This window comes from Equus caballus, chromosome 18 (assembly GCF_041296265.1).
Source record: "Equus caballus isolate H_3958 breed thoroughbred chromosome 18, TB-T2T, whole genome shotgun sequence".
Lineage (NCBI taxonomy): Eukaryota > Metazoa > Chordata > Mammalia > Perissodactyla > Equidae > Equus > Equus caballus.
This window is the reverse complement of record NC_091701.1, coordinates 75,948,750-75,969,910: the sequence shown is the minus strand read 5'-3', so window position 1 is coordinate 75,969,910 and position 21,161 is coordinate 75,948,750. Positions and strand designations below refer to the sequence as shown.

Sequence of the window (21,161 nt, the reverse complement as noted above, 5' to 3'; positions counted from 1 at the left end):
TTCTGAAAACTCTTTTTTCTCTTTAGTTTTTACTTTTTAGTGAAAGTTTTACATACTTATAAGCAGACTGAAGGAATTATACATAGAATTCAAATCTAACTTTAAGAATTGTATGAAATATAGAGTAGTTCTGAAATAATTATTTCAACCCATTGAGTTAAGATGGTTTCATAGTCTCCTATACATCTGTAATTTCAATAAGGAACATCATTTGATGACAATTAGCTTAGTATTGTAAAGTAGTTCTATCTAGAAAAAACTGATGAAAAAACAAAGCATAATTTTGTTGTTGTAAAATTATGTCTAAAATTCCTAATGTCTTTGTTCCTTAAAGTATGTTACCATTCACTTAAAAGTACTTAAGTGAATATGATAGTGTTTTATGATAACTGATAATAATATAATTGATAGTTCTTTTTTTGTGTGAGGAAGACTGTCCCTGAGCTAACATTTGTGCCAATCTTCCTCTATTTTGTATGTGGGACGCCACCACAGCATGGCTTGCCAAGCGGTGCCATGTCTGCACCCAGGATCCCAACTGGCGAACTCCAGGCTGCCAAAGCAGCACATGGGAACTTAATCACTATGCCACGAGGCCTGCCCCTGGTAGTTCTTTGATCACTGATCTTAGTGTTCCTAAATGTTCACAAAAGAAGAAATGCAAATGGAAATGAAACATCTTAAAAATGCTCCATCTCCCTACCGATCAGTTTTACAAGTAAAAACAATGGGATTAGTACAGTCTTTCTGGACAGCAATATATTAAGAACTTCAAAAATATTCACACTCTTTGAACTCAATAATTCTATTTCTAAGAAAATATGCCAAGGAAATAATCATAGTTGTTCGTAAAGATTTATATACAAAGAATGTGCACTATGTCATTATTAATAATAGCAAACAAATGGAAACAACCCACATGAATAACAGTTTGGGAATGATTAAAAGAAATACAGTAAATTCATAAAAATACAATGCAGCCATTAAAATCATGTTTTAAAAGAACATACAATGATATGAGGTAATGTTTATAATTTCATGTTAAGTAAAAAGAATACAAAAGTTCACATACTGTATAATATGATATTTGTTTTAAAAAACCCTATATAGCTGTGCATTTGAGAAATTTTGAAATGAAATTTAACAGTGATTGTTTCTGGGAGGTAGGATTATTTTTTTCCTTAAACCTTACAGCATTTTTCAAATTTCTTCAATTAGTATAAATTCCTTTTAAAACCAGAAATACAAAATCCATCATTATCTTTAAAAAGCAGCATAGCAATTTAAAAAAAATTTAATTAACCTACACTTCTCCACATATTTCATCACTAATAATCAATAAAGACCAGGAGAAAGGCTTGTTTGAGTGCCTATTATGTCCAGTTATTGTTCTAGGCACCAGAAATACAATGGTGATCAAAGACAGAGGTGGTCCTTGTCTTTCTAGAACTTGCAGTCTAACAGGAAGACGTATAAATCAAACCGCCACACAGACAAATGGAGAATCACAACTGTGACGAGTGTTATGAGAGAAGTCCACGGCATTCTGAAACCTATAATTGGCAGATTTGACTCAGGGATAGCAAGAAAGAATTTCCCAAGGAAGGCCCACCTGAGCTCACCTGAAATCACAGGAACTAACCAGGTGAAGAGGGCAGGAAAGCGCGTTCCAGGCAGAGACAGCATCTGAGGCAGGAGGAAGTGCTGAGTGCCAGTTAGCAAGTTGCTGTCTCTCGGCTCGAATCCATGCTTCTTTGCCCTACTCTGTTACAGTGGAGCTGAGCCCTCTAATCAATTCTCTTTTGCCAGCTAACAGAATGTTAGTTTTGTCAGTAGAGGGCAATAAAATGACCTTGCACGGCTATAAGGACAGGAATACACTTCTCTTCTAGGTTCTGGTCCTTCATCACGGTTATTCATGCCAGGAGCCAGCAGCCAGGCAGAGGAGCTCCAGTGCACTCTCAGGCCCTGTTGCCTGCTTTCCCTCAACCCCCAACTGGCATGGCTTTGAGCAGTTCCAGTTATCTACACCCTCTGGCAATGGTGGGTCTCTTCTACAGAACAGTTGAGTCCATGTCCTGTGACAGAATTTTTTCCACCACAAGGCTGTATGTTCCTCCGGCAGCCACGTCCTTCTTCGATGAGGTCAGAATCTCAGTGTTGGACTGAAGGATTCTCCCAGTCCTAGTTCCTTTATTGTCCAGCCTTCCTAGAGATAGTAGCTGCTCACTTGCCATGTCTAGACCCTTTCGAGTCCTCATTTATCCCTTTTAGTAGTTGACCACCTCCTACTGTGTTAGTTAGGAATTCTTTGTATTACATTCCTCCCCTTCAAATAACCAGTGTGGCTCTGTCTCCTGACTTGAACCTGACTGACACACATGGCCAATATGAGGGACTGAAAGGAAACCACTACGGCTGGAGCAGAGACAGTAAGAACGAGCATGCCACACAATGGGGCTGGAGCAGGACATAGGGGCTGGGCTATGCTGGGCCTGCAGGCCAGGGTAAGACTTTTGGTCTTTATCTTAAGAATTCAGATTTATATTTTGAAAAGATTACAGGATAGAGAATGATTCAGAGGATAATAAGAGTAAATGCTAGGAGATCAATGAGTGGACTACTGTAGAGTGCAGGCAAGAGAAGATGGTGGTTTTGTTGGGAAGGCAGAGGTAGAAACAGTGAGAAATGGATGGATTCTAGGAATATCTGGAAATGAAAGTCCACAGGACTTGGTGACTGATTGGATATGGGGGGGAGAGAGAGGAAAATGTGATGAGTGATGCCTAGATTTCTGACTTGCACAACTGGACAGATGGTACAGAAAGATCAGGAACACTAAAAGAAAGTTGAGACTGGGAAGAGAGATCATGAGTTTCTTTTGCACATGTTGTTGAAGTGCTTTGAAACATCAAAGTGAAAATGTCAAGTAAGAGTCTGGTGGTTAGAGAGGAGCCTGGACCAGGAAGATGAGATTTTGAGTCAGTTTACATTATTAGAGGTAGGGCATGGTTGAAATGATCTGAGAAGAGAGGGTAGCTTTATATGGGAGAGGACTTGGAACCAACCAAGTCTTGACGAGCTTCACCAATTAACAGCCAGGTAGGGAAGAATGAGCCTCAGAGGAAACAGAGAAGCAATGAAGATGGAGGGGGAAATCAGGAGCGTTGTGTCGTAGAAACCAAAGGGAAAAACAGTGGTTAAGGAAAGAGTGGTCAACAACGTTGAATGGTGCTGAAAGGAAAAGGAAAAGTAAGAACTGAAAAGTGTCTGCTAGGTTCAATACATAGAGGCCAATGGTAAACTCAGTGGGAGCAATTTCTTTTAAGTGACGGGGCTGTAAGCCAAAATGAATGGGTTGATAAATGAGAGAGAGGTGAAGAAATGGAGACAGTGAGTAAAGATGACTCTCTGAAGATGTTACAGAATCATGGTCTAGAGATGAAGCCCCAAGAAAACTCTTTTCACAGTACAATTACTGTATACCTTGATTTGTATGTTTCATCATTCTTCTGTCACCACATGACAGGGTGATTAACAGATATTCAGAGGAACCAACAACTTTGGAACAGAGACCGAAACAGATAGGTTTATTCAGAAAACATAAGTCAGTCAGTTCTGCCTTTTCATAACTTCTTTATCAAACACAGATAGACTTCATTATTTCATTCCAGTCCTATGAAACTTGATCAGCTCAGAGGGCATAAAGCTGGTAACTTTCTGACTGGAAACGAACTTTTTAGTTTTATTTATGTTGTCTTTACAAGGTCTCATATGTCATTAATACCTTTACCGGTTTATTTATATTAAAAGACAGATAATAAAGTCAAAGAATTAAAGGTGTCGATGACACAAGGTAGGCATGTTAACTTGATTTATATCACTGCCTTATTTCCATGAAAAACAGGCTTAATTCTCATTGCATTTGATAGAGCCATTTAAATCTTTGTTCGAAAATTAAACGAAAAAATTCGGAAGGCCTTCTGTTCTCTGCAAGGAGTGCATTCCATTGAATATAGTCCTGTTTGTAATGGAAATCACCATGGCGAGGTCTGGGAGGACGTTAGGAGGCTATCAGCTATTTAGAGATGAGTAGTTTTATGTTGTTGCTGTGAGGCTGCAGCAAAATAATAGTTTCCAAATGAGAAAGAGAAGGCAGAGAGCTCTGATTTCACTCCACCCTGGAACGGAAAAATACTCCGGGGGTTTTCTATTTCCTGTGCCCTCATGTCACTACACCCTGTGCCTGCCTCTGTCTCTTTCTGTTTTTTCATACACAGGGAAAGGAAGCAGAGGTCTCAGTCACTGAAAATGCCATCAAGGCCTCCCGTCATTTTACCTGAACAGTTCAGACACAGTGCTGCTGAACAACACACAACCACAAAGGAGAGTTAACACCAAGCATGTAGATGCTGAAATAATAATTAAGGAGGAGTGAGAATAATGATAAATGTGCTCTAAAATGGAAACTTTCAAAATGCATCTTCATATAACAGTACTTTATATCAGCTGTATATATTAATAAAGTATTCTATCTTTAATTTAAAAAAATAGTAAAAACCTATGGTTCTAACTCTACAAGGGCTTCAGCTAAAGTCTCTAATTAAGGCTGTTCAGACCAGCGTAACCTGGGGTGAGAGAACCCGAACTGAGGCACCTGGGCCTCAGCTGCAATGTCTCCTCTTCATTAACTCCTGTCACATCAAGGCCTTATCTGAAGTGGCTGCACATACCTGCCCGGGGCCCTCTCCTACTTGCTGCCCTCATGACATTTACTATAATCTATCATTATCTTGGTAACTTAGTTGTATTCTGGTTTATTATGCATCTCTTCTTCCTGAAAAAGAATGCTTAAAAATTTCACTAGATATATAAATGAATGATGTGTGTTTTCACTCTGTACCAGATGCCGTGCGCCTCTCTCGCTGTATCTCACTCACAGCTCACCACAATCTGGTAAAGTGGGGTTCAATTTTCCATTTTGCAGGTTAGGACACTGAGACACAGAGTGGTGAACAGGTCCAGGGTCACACACTTAGTAAGTGATGAGGCCAAGATTTGAATCCAAATCTGTCTAATGCTAAAGCCCTGGTTCTTAGCGACGATATTATATTGCTTCCCTTTGCGAGCTGGCACTGCTGAAATCCTGGAATAGACACGTTTGGCTTTACTATTCAAGTTCTAGGTGAGCCGCTTTCTTCTTGTTGATCTTTTCTAATCCTCTGGCCCAATACAGGGCTTAGAGAAGCAGGGGAGATAATCTTGAAGCGAGGGCCAACAGCAGCATAAAAAATTTTGCTTGGGAATCCTATAGGGAACCTCACACCCTAAAAATACTATAAAACAGTTTGGTGGGGTTTTTTCGTTTTTTTAATAAGAAGCAAAAATGAAGGACAAGCAGCCCACATTCTAAAATAACAGGTCCCTTCTCTCACACTTGGTTCAGTTCACTTTGAGAATGAGAAAGCAGCTCTGGGCCAGCGCCATGTGCACACACACTCTCTGCATTGCAAAATGGCGGCTGCCCCGGGTCTATGATACAGGGCAGACTGAAGGCCGGCTGGTAGAGGTCAGCGAGCACAGCACGGAGCCTTCAGTTTGAGAGAAGTAACAGGGAGCAGAAGAGCTGGCCTCCCGGATGCTTTACAAGATGAGGGGATATAAAGGCAGCCTGCTGGGTCCAGCAAGAGGAGCTGGAGCAAAGAAAGTCCCGCCCCTAAGCTTAGCTCAGTGGAGCCAGGTGGTGGCCCACAATCCTCATCTTCCCTGTGCAGTGGGAACTGTGTCCAGAAGGAGAAAGACAACTCAGGAATCTGAATTCCTCTTCTCGCCTACACGGTGATAAGCACCTATACATTTCAGCGATCTCAGCCTCAAGAAAAACAGAGCAGGAGGAACGTTTGGGAAACCTGGACCCTAATGTCATAACGTGCTTTAGACATTTAGATGGGACCTTAGAAATACAAATGATCCTTGGCATCACTTTTGGTGAAAACAAATCTTGATCTGATTCTTGCCTGCCTTTGTACTTGGACACAGGATGATCTCGATTGGATTATGTAAAACATCTAATTTGAGGTGTTATTAAAAATTCAGAAATACAGAAAAAACTACTCCAAGGATAAATAAAGAAGTAATTTTGTACTAAGTTTAAGTCAAACTCCAAAACTTGTAAGCTATATGCTGACATGCAGCGGTGTCCCACTCGAGAGCATTCTATTTACAGCCTGAGATGATGATGCTTTGGGCGGTTATTTTTCACGTAGGAAGTCACACTAACACCCCTGAACCACCTGCATATATCTGAAAGCTAACTCTTCCCTTCCAGAAAATGATTCTGTTTAAAACTTTTAAAAGGAGAGATCTTGAATGTCAAGGTGTTATAAAAATATAAAACTCGCCTTCCACATGTTCACAGCCTGCTGCCCAGCCGGGCACTGAGGGCAGGCTTTCTTGAGCCAGTTTCATTATTGGAAAGCTTGAGAAATGCTCCACCACTGGCCGACTGGAGATTTCTTCTAGGCTCATGCTTCGAACCCACTCAAGTACAGAATACCATTGTAGGGCTCGTAATGATTACTTTTGCCTAATTTTTCAATTATACATCTTTTAGGAGTGAGGGATCCTGTGGTGTCAGCAGTAACTCTGTAATGTGCACATAAAATTACATGGACTTGGGTCAGACTTTTGCAGACTAAAGAGAGTTACTCCATGGGTGTGGGTTATCTGCTCGGCTGCTCACCTGGGGCCTCGCTTTCCTCAGCTGTAAAGTGAGGGGACGGGATTAAAGGATCACTCCCATCCTTTCTAGTTCCAACCGTCCACTCAAAATGGGGGTGCAGAATGTCTGAGACCTAACACTCATCTTGGAAATCTCAGGATTTCTTATAGATTGAACAAGCATTTTAAAGTCATTTGGCAGTTATGGCATTGACTTCCTGATGAACCTTCATTATCTTTGGGAAGGAAAACCTAACTAGTTACAAACTCATTTTAGAATTCATGATCTTAATAAGTGATGGTAATGCAGTTAATGGTCATCTAGGAGGATGCCCTTCCTTTTGCAAAACATCTAATAACCTTCCATTACCGTCACTTACACTTTAACAGAAAAATCGACCATAGCATCAATTCGTAATGGACCAATAACATCAACAGATTATACTGACATACCTCAATGCCTTCATGCTAACCTTACAAAACCGAAGGGATACTGGGATAGCTCCTCGTGCAATAAAAGACTCTTCACAGAAAGTTTTATGTTAGGGTTTGCAAAAGCTCCCTGGTCCACACAACTCCCCTGGTGGAGACTTAACTGTCAAGGCAGCCCCCCACTGTGAAGTGAAGCGCCTCAAGACTGCACGTCTCTAATGTCATTCACTCCACAGAGTTACCGAAATTGTTTTAGAAAGAAGGTATAAATTATAAGTAAATGAACAAATATATGTTCCAGGCTTTTAATCTATGATTGATATCAAAACAACAACTTGAGTAATTAGATTTTGAAAGTAATTCATGTGAAAGCAATCACAAGCAAAGTTGGGAAGCTGCCACTCGATTGTTTAATTTCTTTCTCCTGCCCGGCCTATAAATCAAACCATTCTCAAAATTGCAGGCCTGGCAAAAATTAAATTAAAAAATTCCTGGAAAATTCAGATTCTAAATGGAAATAGGTTATTTTTGTTGTTTGTTTGGTTTTAAGAGACCATCATGTAGTGAGGATTATCTGAAAATTGGAACTCTCGCTATTAATAGATTTGCTAGGTAACGTGTTTATGGAAGAAAATTAGTGCAATTTTAAAACTTACTAGTTATTTAATGCTTCCTCGCTGTATCCCTGAATTGGTACGGGTCACGGGGCGATGTCCTGTTTGCACCCGTCTCTTCTGCTAGACAACTCCTCCGGGGCAGGGCCCTGCCTCATTCATCCCGGGCTATCAGAGGACAGCACTCCTCCCAGACAACAGGTCTGCTATCTGCACGGCCGCTGAGTCAAGCTCTCCTGCTTCTCTCTAACCCTGGAGGTACTCCTGACCTCAGGTCTACTGGTCCTTCAGTACCCACTGCTTCCATGAAATCTCCCTGGTCATCAGTTGGATGTGGACTTCTCTTCTCCAGACCTGAAACTCACTGGTGGATACACAGCCTTTTCTTCCAGGGTTCAGAATGTGATTTCCTCCGGGCCTTCACCATGCCATATCCTTCTCTGAATCTACTGTGGCTTCTAGCATAGTGCCGCGTGTAAGAGGAATCTAAGAAGTCACTGATTCAATAAACTGAGGATTTTATAACTAGAAGAAAGACTTTGGGGACCACCTGGTGTGGTGGTTCTCACCAAGGGATCCACCAACTCTTAGGAGGCATTTTGAAAAACTGATTGGGTGGCTGGCCCCGTGGCTGACTGGTTGAGTTCACGCACTTCTCTTTGGTGGCCTGGGCTTTCGCGGGTTCAGATCCTGGGCGCAGACCTAGCACTGCTCATCAAGCCATGCTGAGGCAGCATCCCACACAGCACAACCAGAAGGACCTACAACTAGAATATACAACTATGTATCGGAGGGCTTTGGGGAGAAGAAGAGAAAAAAAAAGACTGGCAACAGATGTTAGCTCAGGGCCAATCTTTAAAAAAAAGAAAAACTGACAGGGCATTTTCAAAATTTATGAGAATGACTGTGTGTGGGGTGGGCAGGGCAGGATGCAAGAAGACTTCCAATCACAGGAATCCTGCACAGCCAACTGCCCTGCAGCCTCGGCCTTCTCGCGCCCTCCTGGATACTCTTCTTACGAACATAAAGTATTTTTTGTACGGTTTTCCTGTGGATTTCCAGGATTTACTTGGATTTCCAGGATTCAACTACTGTGTAAATTAAGAGAAAATTGCACTTTATGTTGTTCAGAAATTTATCAAGACTTTTCACCATTTGAAAAATCCCACGGCCAAGCACGCCAGCAGCCACGATATTCGAATGGACCGCCAGCACCCGTGTCAGCCTGCCCTGCAGCAGCTGCATCAGGAATTCCACGTCTACAGAAAAACACACCTCTCTCTTACTTCACACGTCAAATATGAAAAACAGTGTCCACAATCTCCAGTTGACTATTATCTTACTTCTTTTAAGTGCAAAGTGATTCACTGTGAGTGGGTGTGAACATCTAGCCATTTTATTGGGGGCTGCTATTTTAGTTGTTCCTGAATTTCTTAAATTTTTACTTTATTAAAATCCTGTTTCTAGGCAGATTATATTATCTATGAATTTTATTTTAAGATTTGATATAAAAATGGAGCATTGGATCAGAAGACCACTGATCTAATAGATTCCAGCACAGATTCCTTATTTTACAGAAAGGAAATGGGACACCCCAGATGAAATGATGCACCCAAGGTCAAACAGTTGATTAAGAAGTAGCCTTTTACAGATTAATAAATATATAAGTAGAGCACAAATAATTAACTTTCCAGGTTCTAACACCCTGGAATATTATGTTCTGTCACATTATATGAAACACAAGGAGTTAAAACAATTTGATCTACCCTTTAACAACATTTCTTTCTGTCATCAATTATTCCTCCCTTATCCCAGCAAAGGTGTCTATAAAGAAAATTTCTTTAAACTGGGATTTCCATTTTCCTGATGATCCTAATACAGACTAGAACTATGTTTTTTAGAAAAAATTATCCTCTGACTTAGTGCAGGGCCAGACTGAGCATTTCTTCTTTGCCCTTGCTACATTCCCCCCCACCCACCCCGCATACTGCAGGAAGGCTGAACCCGTGTGCACAGCAGAGGAACAGCCTTTCCCTTCCAGGCATATCCACAGCAGCAGTGACCGCCCCAGTGGGTGCCCTGGGCATCCTTTTCTTCTGAGTCTTCCTAAGCAACCTGACTTAAGAATTACCGACCTGTGACTCCACGGAGTGCCTTTGAAGGCTCCTCGAGTATTGAGATCTTTTTCTCACGAGGGGCAAGGGCTGGTTTTTCACTGGCAGAGTCGGTGGACGAGCTGTCTTTCTCGCAGCCGTTCGCGTGGCCGTTCTGTATCTGCGGGGGTGGCGCTGGCTGCGGGGGCCCGGCCTCCAGCCTCTCGGCCTTGTCTTTAGCGTCTTTGTTGCCCTGGTGCTGCTTGGACTTGCTTCTTTTCCTTTTATTGTTCTAGAATGAGACACAAAGGAGAAGACAGCATTATTCAGCTCAGACCCCTGAAATACAAGGTGAACCTGTGAGATCAAGATAAGATGTGTTATCTTTTTTGTTTGTTTGTTTTCTGGATCTTCTAACAGAATGGGTGAAAACACCCACATCTTCTTTTTATTAACCAGCCAAATCAATGGAAATATCTTCTTTCTTACAATAAGTTGTATAAACTTTTACCTCATAAAATAGTAAACAAAAAAGTTCCTTTAAAAGGGAAAAATAGCAGGGAATGGCTTAAATAGCTGAGATATTATTTAAGTAAATCGAAGGGCTACCTGTGTGAATGGTTATATAGTAAAATCTTGTGAAAACTGCCCTGAAATTCAGTGACGGACCCAGTGGAGAACAGCTCTCGTTTCTTAAAGCGGTGAGGGGGGTGGGGGAGGCAAGGAGGGCACTGGCGTCTGATCCTCTGGGGAGGAAGGGAGGTCCAGGGAAGAATGGTGCGACAAAGGCAGGGAGTCTTTGCAAAATGAGGAAACAGAAGGCAGATCCCCAAAGTCTGGGTTGGGTCTATGAAATAGGCACCAGTCAACCATGAGATTCCTGGGATTGGGCCACCATCCCAGAAGTCCCAGGCAGCCACAGGAGCCGTCATCAAACCCATGAGTATTTCAGCTGGAGCAGACAACTGCTACAAAGTCATGCCAGCGGACCCAGGTCACTCGGTTTTGGATCGTACAGCTGGACCCCGGACCTCTCGGCTGCTAGCTGAACAGCATTTATCTATTTCAAAATAATATAACCCTGCACTTTAGACAACTGAAATTTTTTAGATCTCAATTATCACAATACGGCACGGTTTTACTGTCTCTCTCCTAAAATGCCCTAATGGTCAATATATAATAATATATAGGAAATTGGGAAGATGTTGTTCCTAATGATGTTGTATGCTGTACTTGACTGTGGCTTTGTACCCGGGAGTATCAATGTCTCAACACGCAGTAGGTACAGGCCTCAGCCGATCAGAAGAGGCGCCTGACCATCAGACAGACCTTGTCCACCTGCTGCATCAGTGAGGCCCAGGTGAACGTCAGCCTGGCCTTGTCCCTCAGCTCATTTGGAAAAGAGAGAAAAAGAAACCGTTTTCTTTCCTTAATTCTCCTCCCCACTCCCTTTCTTTTCCATGGACACCATCATGTCCCGAGTAAATGCTCCTCTCGGTGGGAGCTGTGCTTCCAGTGGGTGAAGGGGGCCAGTGGCACCTCTGCCCACACAAGCGCCACGTCCACTGAGCTGGGGAGGCCGTTTCCCCCAGCCTCTGCGAGGGAGACTCCGTAATGAGGTGGGTCTGCAGCTGCTGTCTGCTTTTTCTTTACATCGGAGAAATTTGATACCCAAACCACACATCTGAAATTTTTCCATGTGAAGTGTAAATACTGCCTTTCAATCACTTGCAAATCATCTTCCTCTCACCCAGCAGTCTGGGAGGCTACGATTCAAGATAAGCAGAACTGGCAAAGATAGTGGCATACAGAGGTTAAAAAAAAACCCTCATAATTCTCCCTAATCTACATGAAACTAGGAGGAGAAAACAGGGGCAAGGACAATTCAAGGAATTTCAGTAATTCCTGGATATTATGAAAGTAATACTGCTTTTTCTGCTTTGTTTAAAATCTGTCTGGCAGGCCTGTGATCCTCCCTCGTGGGGAAGGGTGGCCTGATGTACTGTATCCTGGGCCACCCAAAACACAGGCCTTGCTGTGAAAGTGGGAACAGGTGGGGCAGTTACTTTGAAAAGAGAAGCAGAGTTTTTGTGAAAGTCCTGAAACAGGTGACAGGCCAAGAACAAGAGAGCTGGGCCTTGTGGGAGCTGGTGAGCTCCTCCCATGCTCACGGCCCAGGAGGGCGTGTGCTAGAGACAGCGCGTGTGTACCCAGAAGTCAGACTCTTTGTGACAGGACAAGAAAGCAAAAGAAGGAATGGGCAGACTAAAGTCTCCTTCTCTCTGTTCTCACGGAGCAGCCTGCCAGGGCTCCCAAGAAGCAAGAACAGGTCCCTTACTTACTATGGCTTTAAGACATTTTCTTTTTTTCTTCTTTTATTAAAGATCTAGCTTAGAACTCAGCAAAAAAGTATCTCAAGGCAGCCTTGGATGGATTCTTTCAGTTGGAAAAACATGTGAAAATATGTTGAGAACTTTGTAAGTATCTTTAAAACACTCCCTAATTTTTCCCTTTGTGCTACAGGATGCGTTCAGGCAGGTTAACGTCTTGCATCCTTTGAATTCTCTGCTGGGCTTCCCTTAATACTTACAAAGAAAAACTCTGGGGCTTCTAAAGCACACCTGGTGGTTAAAAACACCTGAACAGAGAACAAGCGCAACAGTAGTGAGGGTGGCTGATAATTGAAGAGAGTCATGAATCTGGAGGCTTCCTGGGTGTACACATTCACACACGTGAAAGAAGCACAAATCAGCAGCCTTGTTAAGATGATAACAACCATGATGGCTTTGATTGAAGATGTCACTAATTTACAATCAATATTAATCTTACCTTCTTTTTTCCCGTCATATTCCATTCTTTTAGGACTTGAATGGCACTGCCTGGAGAAAGAGAAAGAATCTTCAATACGTAGTCACATAATAAAACACCACACAAAATTCATCTCTGTCTTTCCATCTTTGTAGCAGTTTTTTTTTTTTTTGGCTTTTTCATTTGTTTTGATACATCCTACCTTAATAAAAAAAATGCCAGTTTGATTTTTATTTCCAGATTTTCATTTAATTCATTGCACGATCTTGGTTTTATCAAAATATTAAGCTCCACTACATGAAGCTTACTTTTTTTTTTATCATTATGTTGTCTTAGAGAAAATGAAATCTATCTTGAGAATTTTCTGATAGCTTCATGGCCATACGTAGAATTGAAATTGTTCTGTTTTGATATATGAATCAAAATACCTATAATCTTCCAGACCAAACACGGGATTGAGGATATTATTAACGGAGTGAATCCCGGCTCTCTGGTTGGCCACTCCTGCTGTTTCTCTGCCTCTCCTCATTCTGTTCGCAACTTGCAGGGTGAGAAGGAGGATGGTGTATATGATGTTCGCTCTGCTCGCGTCACTGTGGACAGGAATGGGACGTGCGCTTTGCAAGGCCTCCAATTTGAGACAAAAGCTCATCATATGACAAGTTGAGTCCCAGGTTCTGTCAGTGCCATTCACATACGTATGCGGAACTGGGTGGACTCAGAGGAAAAGCCTCACCTGATTAAGTTATAAAATATTAAAAAAAAAATGTTTCACCACTGGTTAGCTCTAATAACTGTCCTCACGTCGTCTAACAAAGTTCTTCGTTCGTTCCAACTGTGCTGACGGGAATTTCAATGATAAGTTGCCAGTAATGAGTACATCAGCTGTTTTCATATAAATAGGTACTTCTAAGAGAGGAGCTCTTAAATGTATTCTTTCAACAATTTTAAACATTTTCATACAATCTCATTATCCTAATAGTTCTCTACAATGAAAATGTTGGCTAAGCAAAGATAAACTTCAGGCTGGTCTTTCTAACAAATTCCAAATTAGCAGGACAATTATTGAGTCCACTGTCACTGTCAGATAAGCAGAAGGCCGTATTGCTTTGACTCATGTTTAGACAGGCTAATTATTCCTCTCTATTCCAAGCTTCCAATGCATCGCCCCTCTTAGGCTTTTTGAGTTACATGGACTTGAAATAATAAGACTGCTCTTAAAAGTAAGCTATAATTCAGACTTTTTATTAACCGGGCTGGTTTTTCTCTAATTTGCCCAGGGAATTAATGTTTCACAGTACTTTCCTTTTGAAGAACTTCAGGCAGTCACTCACTAGGTTTCTCAGTAAGTCACGCCAGTGCTAATAACCATTAGGGTAGCTCTTACTTACAGCTAAACTTCAGTTTTCCAAATAAAATTAAATTTTTAAAAACGTTAAATACTGTTCTTTTTAATGAGAGGAAGGAGGTGAGTTGCTTAGTGCTTTAATTGCAATATTCAATTATTCCTCTAATTTTCGTATTTTGACATAAATTTTATTTGCAATTTGGACAATAAGCTTTTAGAGAATAATTCTGAAGAAGAAACACCCACGTTTACAGAGCAGTTTGAAAATGTTATTATTAAATTTTAATCATATGAAACTGCTTGGAGATTTTTAAGCCACTGGGAAATCGTGCTTTCAATATGCCTCCTAAATGATTCCTAACACATATTTTTGTTCTCAGTGGGTTTTAAACAAGTTTTCCAATTGGTCCCCAACCAAAATGATACGAGGTTTCTCAGCAATGCTTTTATGGGGGGGGGGGGGAGGTTTGGGAAATTTATTATTTTTTTTGGTGAGGAAGATTCACCCTGAGCTAACATCTGTGCCAATCTTCCCCTAGTTTGTATGTGGGATGCCCCCAGAGCATGGCTGACGACTGGAGCAGGTCCTCACCCGGGATTTGAACCTGTGAACCCAGGCCGCTGAAGTGGAGCAAGCTGAACTTTAACCACTTGGCCACTGGGCTGGCCCCTCAATGAGTTTTTTTAATGAGCTCTCAACACTGACAAGGTGAAAATTTCAAGAAGGACAAGCAAGGTGTTCCATTTAAATACAAACAGATTTGCTGACAGTGTATCAATTCCTGAGCATCTGTGCCGCTCATCAGGGTCACTTTGTAACAAAAACTTTCATTGTGGGGCCTCCATCCAGGTGAGGGTGGGAAGGGATGGGGATAAGAACCTCCTTCCTTTTCTAAAGCTTTTTTCCATGCAAGTGATGTTGGCAAGTGAAAGCTGAAAAGAGAGTTTGTCTGAGCCAGGATGTGAATATTTCCAAAGTTTTTTTCTTGAGACAAATTGCACTGAATGCTACAAAGTCGGATTAATATCACATTCTCTCCTATTTGTTTTTTATGACTAAAGATTCTAGATCTGCTAATCCACAAAGCAGGGAAAAACAGTAAAAAAAGTTATGCGCGATGGGTCTGCTTGCAGGTCTGTTTTGAATGGTCATCATTTTTTAATTCACTGGGACCCTGAACCTTGACTGCAGATAGCAGAATGTGAGCCTGTTGCCTGGTTCCAAGACCTCGCCTGCAATGCAATTACACTTGTAGAATCTTAGCAAGACGATTCTATTCCTAGGAAAATAAGTCAATCAAACCATCCTTAACAAATAAAGTGTAAATAGGACATAACTGAGAAGTGTGCTGTCTTCCCTGACTTTGTCAGATTATGTTTAGCTAGTCCATATTTACAAAATAGAAACTAACACTAGGACAAAAGACACACGGTAACCAAGGACAAGTATTTTTGTGAATGGAAAACTTACTTAATTTGATTAGAAGAGGAGAATCTCCCCATAATTTACAGGAAATCTAAAGCAGTAAGTTATCCATTTACAGGATAAACACTTTCCTGAGACATTAGATTCCACAGCATCACTAGCAATGGGCTGTCTACACTAAAAACAATTTTTTTTTTCTTAAAAAGCAAAGGTTCTAGAGGTAGGAAATGAACTGATATTCTGATTGATTAGGCAACCTCAAAATCATAAACTAAGGATATTAAAGAATAAACTAGTCCTCTCAGACTACGTAAGCATCAAGTTCAAGGATTCAGTCATAAAGCCAAGTAGAATTACGCTGGTTGACGAGAAGGCTTTCCAGATCAGGAGTGCAGCATCATCCTCTGCTCACAAGCACACCATCAAATAAAGGGTGCGTTTCATAACAAAGCGGAGTGACTGGCGGCCAGTGGAATTAGTAGCATTATAATAGGTCTCCTTGGGAAACTATCTACAGTCTGTCTTTTTTTAATGATGGAGAAAGAACTTTAAATTCTGCTATTCTTGAGTAAGGATATGTGTTTTTAAAGCCTATCATATTTTTATGAGAATTAAAGTATTAGTAACTAATTGGTCTTCAACGCATTTAAGGAAACAAATGCAGACTACATGGTGTATTTAGTTCTAACATCTTCCAGTTCAGGGGACATGTGTACTTACCATCCACGAAGGCCTGTACTGCTTTGTCTACATTAAAATCAAACTGTTGTAGCACCAGGACTATTTCATTATTGCTTTTGTTGGGAACAACTGATCGAACTGCATAGATCTGTAAAGGAAAAAAAAGGAACACACTTTAAATATTTTTCATCCACGGGTCTCTCACTGGAAAGAATCAGAACTGTTAGCAAGGCCTTGAGAAGCCAACCAATTCATCTTCTTGCCGTCAAGCACATTCGAGGCCTTTCAGACCAGTAGACTTTCATCCTGGCAATCACCTTGATACCCTCTTCATTTGTGTACACATTTCTACAAAGATCTCCTTGTTAGGACTTCAGGAGCAGGCGGGGAAAGCCGATTCTGCTTTGGCAGGCTCCCCCTCCCCTGGATTCCAGATGCAGACAAGCCATGTTTTCAGTGCCGACACAGATCAGCTTCTGTCTCAGGCCCTCCCCTCCACTGGAACAGAGGGTATCTTTGGAAAACTTACAGAAATAGCCTCATGCCTCAGCTTCTCTTATCTGCACAGTGGAAACAGTCATCTCAAAGTTCACAGAAGTGCGCTGTGAAACTCCATTAATGTAAACAGAGACATAAAAACGTGGGGCATTGTATTTTCAGAACGGCAGTCTTAGCCATCATACAAAAAATGTTCCCAACACACTTCTGAAAGTAAACATTTAAAATATAGTGAAAGAAAATGGGATTTCAATAGATTAGGCTGACAGTTGATTTTTTTTTTTTTAAGATTTTATTTTTCTCCTTTTTCTCCCCAAAGCCCCCGGTACATAGTTGTATATTCTTCGTTGTGGGTCCTTCTAGTTGTGGTATGTGGGACGCTGCCTCAGCGTGGTTTGATGAGCAGTGCCATGTCCACGCCCAGGGTTCGAACCAACGAAACACTGGGCCGCCTGCAGCAGAGTGTGCGAACTTAACCACTCGGCCACGGGGCCAGCAGCTGATAGTCGATTTTTAATGACCTATAAGTATTTCTTAGTCAACTTCAGAATGTATTCTTTCTTATAGCCTAACAGAATTAACTGACCTTTAGCTCACAGAACTTGCAATTACTGCAGGATGTTCTATCAACTTTAGCCAAACCTGGCTCACCCAGCTTTCTATCAAGGGGATCACCGAGCTGCTACTGACAAATACCAGAGGCCTGTGTGGTGCAAAGGTACCTGGCATCCATGACGATGATCATGAAAGCTCTGTACAGTCTTTACATGTTTTCATTGGTGGTTAAATTATAACCAGTTGAGTTTTAGAGTTACATGCAGCCTACTGTAATCAGATTCATGGGCTATGGATTACATGGCTATGACGTGTGTAACGTGACTCTATTGATCACAACATTTAATTAAGCAGTATAGCCTATTTCCTAATTATGTTTGAAAATAGGCAGCCTACTCCATATAGATCTGTATATAAGAGTATTGAGATTATAATGAGAAAATAGCATAAGCTATGGGTATATGACTTGCAGAGGTTCTGACACTATGGATCAGAAGCTGGTTTTGATGCTTGACATTCATAAATTCTAAACATTTGGGTGTTACTGAGGACTCATATGTATATATTTGTATATATGCTACTCAAAATTCCTTTAATTTTTTCCTATTCTCACATTTTATGGTTCTTAGTTCTTGTAGCCTTTGTATTAAAAAAATATTCTTCAAATCTAAGTTCCTTCTCACTTTTTCTCTTTTCCCTTTTTAAAAATCCATTCAGTGAATATTTTTGAACGCCTGTTGTGTGATGAGGCATCACTCCCTGGAACTTACAGCCTGGAGATGGTATACACACTGATCAAATGGTCACAGAAACAAACAGATACTTAGACATGGTGTTAAATGCTATAAAAATCACGGGACGGGAGACTTGACTCTATATAGTCTGCTGAGATCTGAAGGACAAGTTTAGAAGAGATGGGGGGAGGGGAGGAGAAAGGCATTTTCGGCTGAGGGAACAGCATGAACGAGGAGCAAGGCACAGATGAGGGGGGAGTGAGGGGGCGAGTATGGAGGGAAGCAGAAGCTGAGGCTTCCAGAGCACGAGGTGAGGCCAGAGGTGGGCAGCGGCCAAATCATGCAGGGCCGACAAGGCCGTGCAAAGGATTTAGATCTCGTGAGCACCCCTCGACCATTCGTTTGTTAAGCTGTCCTTTCTTCTTCATTCATAGTTAGAAAGATAGCTTCCTCTCTCTTTTTTAAAAAGTATATATAACATTGTATAAGTTAAGGTGTACAATGTGCTGATTTGATAACATTTATATATTGCAAAATGATTACCACCATCACATTAACGAACGCCTCCATCTCGTCACATAATTACCATTTCTCTTTTGTGTTAAGAATATTTAAGATCTACTCTCAACAACTTTCAAGCATATAACACAGTGCTATTAGCGATAATCACCATGCTGTACATTAGATCCCCAAAACCTGTTCATCTTATAACTGGGAGTTTGGACTCTTTGACCAACATCTCCCCATTTCTCTCTTTTTTTGAGAGAAGCCAAAATGTGGGGGTGAGGGGTGGAGGCACAAAACTGAAAACACCTGCATCCAGCCCAGGACAGCCATGTGCTGTGTATCCAACAATAAATCATATTGGCCTGGTAGTTTCCAGTGCATTGGAGTTAAGTATAAAAATGACATGTTGCCCTTCTAATGTAGTTCTTCTAAATAAAATTCTCACCTTTTAAGCCACTGTGGTTGGTTAGTATTATATAAAATTTTTAATAACTACCATCATTATTACATCAGCCATGCCCTTTCAAATAATACAATGCTTAGTTACTGAATACATTAACTACATTATAGTTACACAGACCAAAGTTTTCAATCCACCCACATAGTTGTCTGATCAGTAAAGACCCAGAGTCATGGAATAAACATAAAATACCTGTTCTCCCTGCTTCCAGTCTTTCTTCTGCAAAACTAAATTTGTTTTATTATGTTAAGGCAAAACATAATATAAGCGATGGCTTACGGAGACACTTCCTTTTTAGATGTTTATACTACTCTTGCCTGTTTCTCTTTAAAAGAAAAAAAATTCAACCATGGTCAGGTAGAGAAAACATCTACCCTTGTCATTTTATATATCCTAGCTCTGAATGTATCCTTAGAAAATTGTCCATAACTGCGTCCTGATACCAAATCTAACTGTGAATATTGCATACAATTCCCAGAGGAAGCGTTTAATTAAGACAGGAACGTCAAGTTTTAAAGAAATGAGGGACAAAAGGAAAAAATAATTTCTGCCTATTCTTAGATATTCCATAGTAATGTTGAATTCTAGCAAATTTCCGGGCCAAGCTCTGTTTCTGCTTTAATTACTCAGCTTGGCTAATGTGAAGAGAGTAGTAGTATTTTTCCACCTTCTTATTTATAAATTCACTACATTCATTTTCTTATGAAAATGTCTTTGAGAAGATGGAGAAATCCTGTACACTCGTATGTGCAAGTACAAACACAGGAACCTCACAGTGTCACTATTCATCATGCAGCTGAGTCATAAGGGGTCTAAGCATTTAAATCTAAAAAAGACCTCATCATGAAGTAGCTTTAACCATAAGGTGTGGATGACAAGGGCAGCGTTACAGTAAGGTTGTGTTGAAAGTCTGCCTTTGCATTTGGAAATGAAGCTCCTGGAGGAAGGCATCAATGAAGGCGCAACTGATGGTATTTTGCATATGGGGAACTCATAAAATTCACGCCTGCAATGGCTGTTTTGCAGAAGCTGTTTCTGGCGCTGCTTCAGACACACAGCCTTTACTCCACGGCCCCAGCCCCAGCTGGTGTGCCTGATGCTGCAGCTTCACGCCGAAGCCCACTGTTTGAAGCTGCACTTGACTGCAGCCCTCAAGGGTTCTCAGGCCATAAACAGAGTGGTCCAGGAGGGCCGGCCAGGCGGCAGCCCAGGCTGTTGGGGGACGGTCGAGACCCCTAGTTAGCAGTTCATTTAGCAACTGCTTCACCTTCCCCAAGTCATGTTTCCCTGTTTTGCTTCTACTAATTTAAACCTGATTTGGCAAATGCAGTTTGCTACTGAGAAACCTGCCTTTTGCACCTCAAACGTTGTTCTGATTTTCCTTCAGCGTGTTTATCTCCGACCCTCTGCTCCCCAGAACTTTCTGTGTGGCCCAGCAGGGTCTGCCCGGCTCTGCGCAGGCCCACCTGATGGCATCTCGCCTACACAAAGCTGCAAGGGAGCGGCTCTCAGGAAGCGGCTGATTTCAGCTTCCCGAGTTACCCGCCCCCCTGAGCCGAGCTTCTGCTTTAAGAGCCGTGAGCAGATTTCCTTGTTCCCATTGTGCATTTTTTGGGCCCATCTGTGATGACTCCTTAGAAATTCTTCTTGGTTTACTGATGAGTCACTTAGACTATGTGTGAGTTTCAAAAATGGTTCTGACCAAAGTTTTCAATCCACCTGCACCGCTGTGTGATCAGTGATGACCCAGCACCATCAAACAAACATCAAATAACTGCTCTCTGCTTCTGGTCTCGCCTGGGCGCATTCATGCCCAGACTGCTGCCAGACCGCTCTTCCTAAAGCAAAATCAGGACCATTTGCCCCCTTCCTCAGGAATACAGTTAAGTCTCTACAACCTGGCGTTCCAGGCCACCAACAACAGAGCTCCCACCTGCTCTTCCAAACGCGCCTCTTGCTCTGCCCTCTACAGGTAAGTGGGAGCCCGGTGCTGGCCTCCCACCCCACCTCTGTGAGCTCTGCCTTTGACCTGAGATGTGTCTGCTTGTCCAAATCTTATACTCGAGCTGAAATGCCACAGGTTCCAGGAAGTTCCCTGCAGGAGTGGCCCCCGCCTCCTTTCCGTTCCCACAGACCTAGTCAGTAGGGTCTCCTAACACCCGGCACTGCCTACTTTACATCCTAAGTGGTGGTGGAAGCTGTGTCTACCAGATGGTAAGCCCCATGCAGGCAGAACCCTGCTCTCAGACGCTCTTGCATAATCACCATGCCCACGCCTGAATGAC

The 21,161-nt window shown here is 41.8% G+C and overlaps 1 protein-coding gene across 30 annotated transcripts in view; it reads right to left on the bottom strand.

The window, feature by feature from the left end:
- The window catches only part of SPATS2L (spermatogenesis associated serine rich 2 like), a 166,387-nt gene that overhangs the window by 47,488 nt on the left and 97,738 nt on the right, over nucleotides 1-21,161 (bottom strand). For all 30 annotated transcript variants that reach the window (XM_070242111.1, XM_001502795.6, XM_023622319.2 and 27 more), the window contains 3 exons: nucleotides 16,162-16,270; nucleotides 12,689-12,738; nucleotides 9,902-10,151 (listed from right to left, as the gene is read on the bottom strand). In XM_070242111.1, coding sequence (XP_070098212.1) covers nucleotides 9,902-10,151; nucleotides 12,689-12,738; nucleotides 16,162-16,270 — 409 coding nt within the window. The remainder of the gene's footprint in view (nucleotides 1-9,901; nucleotides 10,152-12,688; nucleotides 12,739-16,161; nucleotides 16,271-21,161) is intronic.